Consider the following 7,644-nt stretch of genomic DNA (forward strand, 5'->3'; position numbering starts at 1 on the left):
CCCATCGCTCTCCTATGCTGGATCATAAACACCAAGCGCATAATTGCTCCCTGTGGCCCCTTGATTTTCAAGTAATTGCTATAATGATGCTTGCTGGTTTGCTAATGTCCCTCTACTTCAGTCTATGCCCAAGGTCATTTCTGATACATATAAAAGAAGGCAAGTTAAACCAACAATCAAATAGTTCTCACAATGCGCACAGGGAGAAACCACGATTTCCCATGCCCTCCCCACATCATGTATTTGTTAATTTGACTGTTGGAAGTTAGTTGTTTTGATAGTGTTGATGATTGGTTTGATGATAGTCCATTTTGCTGCTGTGTCATTGGAGACAACACATTATAACAGTAGTCTGTCACTTTTATTTCGTTTTTGCAGTGTCTACCTTACCAGTGGGACCTCCTGTCTTTTTGTGTTGGTGTCCATTCCCATACTGTGTTGATGATTACCTACTGTGTGTGTGTGTGTCACCCTCAGCAGCTCTCAGCGGTTTGACAGCGCTGCTCCTCAGAGACTGCAGCATTTTGGCTGCTGTGTGACATCACTTGTTGCTGTCACTGCAACAACTTGATCATGTCATCTCAGGGTGTAGCTGTGCATGGAATGCTTGACGGATGAGTTTTGGGCTTGTGTGGGAGGTAGGGCAGCAGGATGATATGGGATCCTGGTCCTCCCGTGTCCCGGGGTTGCTCAGGGTGATGGACGACCATGTGAATGTCTGTGACTGCAGAGCGCGGTGGCCTGCCTCTGGGGGGGGGGGGGGGGGAGGAGCCAGAGGAGCCAGAGTGCGCTGTCCCCTCCATCTCCCTGCTGTGATGAATGTAAAATTGATAATGACTCATTAATATGCGTAATTGCGGATAGGGAAAACCCATTGACTACCTCAGCAGATACTGCCACTTGTTTTGGGGAAATTTATTTAATACCTGGATCAGTAAAGCACCATGATCACAGCCCTAGCCCTAATTTGCATATTAATGTACCATAGCATGCGGCCTGAAATGTTTATGGACGGGTGGGGCTGAGGCAACTGTTTTTAATTACCTTTACTTTGTATTACTCTCAAGGTGACATGGTTGGGTCCCTGTCGCGTCGCAGTGGAGGCTAGAAAAGGCTGCATTTCTCCGGCGGGAACTTCTGCCCTTTTATTAAAAATAAATGTTGTGTCTCTGCTCACCCAGGAGAGAAGTGGTGGGATTTTTTTTGCAAGTTGAAGAAAAATAATCACACCAAAACAAATGCACCCTCATGGCTTTTCTTTTTTTAGTGCTTTCACTTTAAGGCTTTTGTGGTTGCTCTAATAAATGTATACCTAAATGTGTATTAAATTCCCAGCCTCAATATCTTTTAATGCATGTATAAGGTATGGTGAACACCGTTTATGAATGTGTGTGGGCATGATGAAGATGTATGGGAAGTTTAAAACAGAATACATTACAGTTTAATCTATAGGCATGAATTATACAACAGCTTTAAGAAAGGAATGTGATCTTGCATGTGTCTCAACCTAGAGCAAGAATCTGCACATCTGTAGGCGGAGAGGGAGAGAGGAAATGAGAGAAAAACAATAGATGTGTGATAGAAAGATGGTGTATTTGATGCTACCTGAGCTACCATCAAAAGAACCTAAGGAGGGGTGCAAAATGTCCTCATTGATTTATCACACATGTTAGTAGTTCAATCAGGAGAGACATGATGTATGGAATACATATTTATTATCGGTCACATTATATCAATGGAACATAATGATGACAGTTCATCACAAATGAATGAATGTTGTTTTGGCGATTAGGCCCAAGTTTTAGTAGGATATCAATCGGGAAGGGAAGAACCATTTCCGATGAACCCCCCTGGGTCTAGACACTGGTGGTGGTTATAAGTGGTTAGGTCCGGTTGGAAGGGAGAAGGTTAAGCTTGGCCCTGAGTTGGAAGCAGGAGGCGAAGGGGTGGAGGAGGGTTGCGCGTTGACACCTGGAAGACAGCTGATAGAACAGGGGAGAGCATATATAGAGGGGTTAACAGGTGCGATGATTAGCCCTGTAATGAAGGGGCGTGATAGGTTTAGCTGAGGAGAGGCGCTCCCTGTCATTTAGATGCAGGGAGCAAGTATTGCCATGACGCGCAATACGGAGTGTTAGGTCTTCCTGTCTGAACTTGCGCTAAGCTTCATTTCAATCAGGAGAGACATGATGTATGGAATACATATTTATTATCGGTCACATTATATCAATGGAACATAATGATGACAGTTCATCACAAATGAATGAATGTTGTTTTGGCGATTAGGCCCAAGTTTTAGTAGGATATCAATCGGGAAGGGAAGAACCATTTCCGATGAACCCCCAAAAGAATGCAGGATGAAGTACTGAATGTGAATCTTACCTTGCGGGATGCGGCGGAAATCTATGGATGAAAAGGAGGTTAATACATGTGAGGATATAAGCGTACGGGGCATCCCGGACAGACGGGGCAACCCGGATGGGGCTTCCTGGACATACAGGGCGTCCCGGAAGTACGGGGCATCCCAGAGGGGGCATCCTGGCCGTACAGGGCGTCCCGGACGTACGGGGCATCCCGGGTGAGCGGGGACTACCCGGACGCACCGAGCGACCCGACCAGTGCCCCGGGTGCCCGGAACGTGCGAGGCTTCCCGAATGTGCGGGGTAACCTGACTTTAGCAGGGAAACATAATACGGACCGGAGGTTTCACGACCCGGACATACGGGGCTTCCCGGAAGAACGGGGCATCCTGGACATACAGGGCAACCCGGACATACGGGGCTTCCTGGCCGTACAGGGCATCCTGGATCGTACAGGGCCATCCACACAGGGCTTCCCGGACGTACGGGGCATCCCGGAGGGGGCATCCTGGCCGTACAGGGCGTCCCGGACATACGGGGCATCCCGGGTGAGCGGGGACTACCCGGACGCACCGAGCGACCCGACCAGTGCCCCGGGTGCCCGGAACGTGCGAGGCTTCCCGAACATTTTTTGCGGGGCAACCTGCTTTAGCAGGGACACATTATACAACCCGAAGGTTTTACAGCCTGGACATGCAGGTTTAAATAACAGAATTGAACATGAGCCGTAGGGCAACATACGTGCTGACATGCTAAGAACCACCACCAGTTATATGCATACGTACCAATTTGTTTAAGGTTGGAGAGACCTTTGGATAGCCAGCACGGCATTGAGGTCAGGGCGGATGTAGGATGAGAAAGCGGAGGAGGACCACCGTCCGAGTTGTTGCAGGGATGAGGACGAGACGCCTTGATTGGCAGCGGAAGTAGCTGCGCCTATTCTGAAGGAGTGCCCCGTGTGTAGAAGGGGTGATAACCCGGATTTAATGAGGACTTGTTTTAAATAGATGTTGAACTGTCTTTGTGTTAAAGGAAAATTCCCTGAGATGAGGAATAATGGCGAGAGGGGGTTCGAGGTAGGTCTAAGCCGTAGAAACTTGATCATGGCTTTATAAGGGCAGAATTGAGAATCGATGCGGGCGGCGATGACGGAGCAGGCGCCGCCGCATTTGGAGTGTTTAAGATATAAACTAAGATGGCTGGCGTGAAAGGATAAGTCAGAAAAGCTGACGTCTCTATTGGAATTGAAAGTGAGGGAAGCGGTGGTAAATTCGCCTGGTCTAAGAAAGGCATAAAAAGCTAGGAGAAATAGAGCGTCGAGTAGTGCATCGATGTAAGGGGAGAATACCCCGCTTCTAAGCTTGGAGAGCATGAGGTGTAAAGTGGAGAGTGTAATAGGGCGTCTCCGGTCTGAAACGGGGGGGTAAGTTTTAATGAGACCTTTGAGGACGAGTTTGACAGACTGGTTTGTGAACAGGCTGGGAAAGCCGGGATCGGAACAGCGAACGTTAAACTGGATTCCCGCTAAGAGGCCCCGGATGTATTGAGGTTTGAGGTGGCGATCAGTGGCGCAGTAGCACATGAAGGCACACACGGTGGAGATGAGAACGGGTTTAAGAGTGATGCCTAAGGAAAAGCAAAACATCGCAAACGTTCTCCAAGCGAAATCGTATGTTTTAAGGGTGGAGGTGGCTAAGCCTTTCCTCATGAAGAATCTGGCTGATTCGAGGTGCCTTTCTAGGGGGCTACTATCTAGGAGAGAGAGAGGAGGTGCAGGGGAGGAATCTTGACGGGTTGAGCGCTGGCTCCTGGGCAGAGATTCCGGAACTTCTGAAATTGGAAGCGAGAGAGGGAATCAGCCACTGGGTTAAGGTGGCCGGGAACGTGACGTGCGGAGATGAGGAAATTGTGGGTGATGGAAGACCACGTGATGCTTCTCATGAACGGCATGATGTCACGGCACGGGGAGCGTGCTTTGTTAATAATCCCGACCACTGATTGGTTGTCGCAGAGTACTGAGATCCGCTTCCGGGGCCAGAGGTGCCCCCACACGTGGCAGGCAACAGCGATCGGAAAGATCTCATGCAGAGCGGAGGAAGAGGCATGGCTGGGAAATGTCGGAGGCCACGAGCCTGCGAACCACTCTCCCTGAAAAAAAACCCCAAAACCCACGGATGGGGCAGCGTCCGTGAAGAATCTCATGGAGTCGGAGGAGTACATGAGGTCGTCGTAGAAGAAGGTGACGCCATTCCAGTGTGCGAGCAGGAGGGACCAAAATCGTAGGTCAGAGCGGCAGCCTTCGTCTAGGAAGACGTGGTCATGGAGGTTTTCTGCAGCCGACGCTGTATCCAGGAGCCGGGAGATAAAAGAGCGCCCCTGAGGGATGATACGCATGGCGAAATTGAGGTGCCCGAGCAAGGAGAGAAGCTGCTGCTTGGTGATAACTTGTTGCTCGCAGAAGGCTTTTGAGATGTCGCGAATGCGCTGCAGTTTGTCCGTGGGGAGAGATGCTTCCATGTCTACGGAGTCGAGTGTAATGCCTAAAAAGCCCAGGCGTGTGTTGGGGCCTAGCGTTTTCTCTACTGAGAGGGGAACACCTAACTCCTGAAAGCATGTTTGGAGTTTTGCTAAAGAGTCGCCTGAGTTGTCCCGAGGGGGATCTATGAGGAGGAAGTCGTCCAATAAGTGAAGAACGGAGGGGATTCTAACGACGTTCAGGAGGATCCAGCAGAGGGCTTCGGAAAAAGAATTAAAGATACAGGGGCTACTTCTGCACCCGAAGGTTAGGCGGACAGCAAAGTAGAATTTTGATTCCCACCTGATACCGAACATGTGCCACTGAGATGGGTGAATGGGAATTATTTTGAATGCGTCCGTGATATCCGCTTTGGAGAGCCACGCTCCTTGCCCTGCAAATTTGATAAGCTTAATGGCATTATCGACTGAAGCGTAGTGAAGTGAAAAATACTCGGGGGGAATAAGGCTATTGATGCTGCAGAACGGCCCAGCGCGAGGAGCGGACAGATCGAAGATGAGCCTTTTCTTCTCGGAATATTTGCGTGTAGCGACCCCTATTGGGCTTGTTCGGAACACCGGGAACGGAGAGGACTGGAAAGGACCGATTAAATATCCTTTGTTGAGCTCTTTTTTTATGAGCTGAGAGACTATAGTGGGTTCTTTGGCGGCTGACTGCATGTTTTTTGCCACTAGAGTCACTGAGGGGGGAGAGAGAACCCCTACCCTGAACCCTTGAGAGAGCCCTGACAGCAGATAGTCAACGAACACGGGATTTGGGTGAGTCGAAAGTGCAGCTGCTAAATGTGTGGTGTTAATGGGAGTCGATGGGTGATGTTTTAAAAGGTTTTTCCACCACGTTGATTCTGGCGCGGGAAAATGAGCCGGCGCCTGGGGCAGACTGACCTCGGGTGGGCCTCCCTGCACGTACTGCAAATGTGGAGAAAAGTACAATACTGTTGAGAACACACGTTCTCGTTAAAAGCACCGCAAATCTTCGTGTCCCTTTGCCTAATCACCTGACGGTTTGTTTTGATGTTCCCAGGATACTGCGTGGGGAAAACGCTAGACCCGGAGAGAGGTACTGAAGGGCAGAGCGGAGAGGTGTGGCCCTGCGCTCCACAGCTAATGCATGAAACTACCTGTTGCCCGCCGGTAGCCATAACGAGCAGCTCGGTATCCAGCACGGACCAGTCCAGGCGGATGTTGCTATGAGCTAAGTGTAGCGCTGCTTTGCTGGAGAAGCTTTTGTGGTATTGATAGAAAACTAGTTTCCCATATTTTAAGTGAAGATCTCCGATCATGGCCAAATAGGCGTCTAATTCCGCTCTCCTTCCAGGGTAAACTGTGCAGAGAACATCGCGGAAAATGCTGAATGCTACCAGAAATTGTCCTATCGAAAGGTCTTTGAGGAGCCGGGGGTCTGCGGATTTAAATACCGCAGTAATGCTTCCTCCCGTGGCGATGGCTTTGTCGCACTCCGGGGAAGGCAGGATGAGGCTGACCAAATTGATGTCTTTCCCGTCAAGGATTTTTGCCCTGAGCCGTGAGGAGATGTTAGCGGCTTGGGGGATATAGGGCCTACCTGAGAGAGGAGCCGGGAGGGCGGAAGTCAGGGTGTAAACGGGAGCTATCGCGCCGGTTGTAAAATCCTGGCCCGGCGGGGCCGCCAGAGAGGTTGAAGCTCCGGCCTGATTTTTCTCCATGGACTGGAGGCGAGCGTCTATTAATAGCATGGAGCTTGCCAAAGATTGCAGCGTATTGGCTAGTCTACTGTCGAACGGGGGCTGAGTGCCGGAGCTCCCGGGCTGAGCGGTGCTGGGCTGCTGAGCCCCGCTGGAGTGAACCTGGAGAGTGTGGGATTTTTTGGCCGGGCGAGCTCCTGGAGGACTCGCTTTTTTAAGCCTTTTGCCCCCGCGGCCGCGAGCGCGCCCTCGCCCTCTTCCGGGGGGGCTGGCTGGGGCTGCTGGCCTGGGTTGAGAGACCGCGCCGGAGGCTTGGTCCGCCAGATCACGGAGCTGAGACAGCAGGAGATCTGGGGCTGGGGTGATGCCCTGCTTCTGGAGGTGGGCGATGAGGAATTCTGCTTCTGCTGAGCGAGAGCCGCTGCGGGCGCTCAGACGGGAGCTGGAGCGACGATGAGTTACAGAGTTGGATGCTGCCTCTGAAAGGGTATCGGAGATGGGATCGAGATCCTTCGAAAAAGGTAAGTCCTCTGAAGAGTCTGAATTAGGCATGTTTGAGCGTTTGTTTTGTTTTTTGTATCCAGTGTTTAAAGGCGTAAGAGGAGTATAAACTACCAGCTTTGCGCGTTGACACCTGGAAGACAGCTGATAGAACAGGGGAGAGCATATATAGAGGGGTTAACAGGTGCGATGATTAGCCCTGTAATGAAGGGGCGTGATAGGTTTAGCTGAGGAGAGGCGCTCCCTGTCATTTAGATGCAGGGAGCAAGTATTGCCATGACGCGCAATACGGAGTGTTAGGTCTTCCTGTCTGAACTTGCGCTAAGCTTCATTTCTACTACTTCTACACTGAATATACAGTATGAAAGAAATACACAATTTAATCAAACTGTTGCCTAGGTTTCTATTCGGAGCTTTGCGCCAATGATATTACAAACTAGCAGATGAATATTGCATAAACTACCAAGCAGATGTAACATACGAGACATTCAGCCGTGTTGAATAAATTGAGGAACCACTGATATCCTTACTGAGGAAGATATACTCAAGACAAAATGTTATAACTTTGTACACCCACACATTAG

The 7,644-nt window shown here is 50.2% G+C and overlaps 1 protein-coding gene across 1 annotated transcript; it reads right to left on the reverse strand.

Moving 5' to 3' along the window:
* Nucleotides 1–4,112: 4,112 nt before the first annotated feature.
* On the reverse strand, nucleotides 4,113–7,231 carry LOC139434221 (uncharacterized). The gene is made up of 2 exons (XM_071203892.1): nucleotides 5,894–7,231; nucleotides 4,113–5,804 (listed from the first exon to the last, which is right to left on the reverse strand). The coding sequence occupies exons 1-2, from the start codon at nucleotides 7,109–7,111 to the stop codon at nucleotides 4,113–4,115; spliced, it is 2,910 nt and encodes a 969-aa protein (XP_071059993.1). The 5' UTR covers nucleotides 7,112–7,231.
* Nucleotides 7,232–7,644: the final 413 nt, after the last annotated feature.

The sequence above is a fragment of the Pseudochaenichthys georgianus genome, chromosome 8 (genome assembly GCF_902827115.2).
Source record: "Pseudochaenichthys georgianus chromosome 8, fPseGeo1.2, whole genome shotgun sequence".
NCBI lineage: Eukaryota > Metazoa > Chordata > Actinopteri > Perciformes > Channichthyidae > Pseudochaenichthys > Pseudochaenichthys georgianus.

Bases quoted from the DNA above. Each gene is read 5' to 3' on its own strand.
- LOC139434221 (XM_071203892.1), bottom strand. From the start codon at position 7,111: ATGCCTAATTCAGACTCTTCAGAGGACTTACCTTTTTCGAAGGATCTC. The intron at 5,805-5,893 runs GTGATTAGGCAA...CCACATTTGCAG, and splicing joins ACATCAAAACAAACCGTCAG to TACGTGCAGGGAGGCCCACC.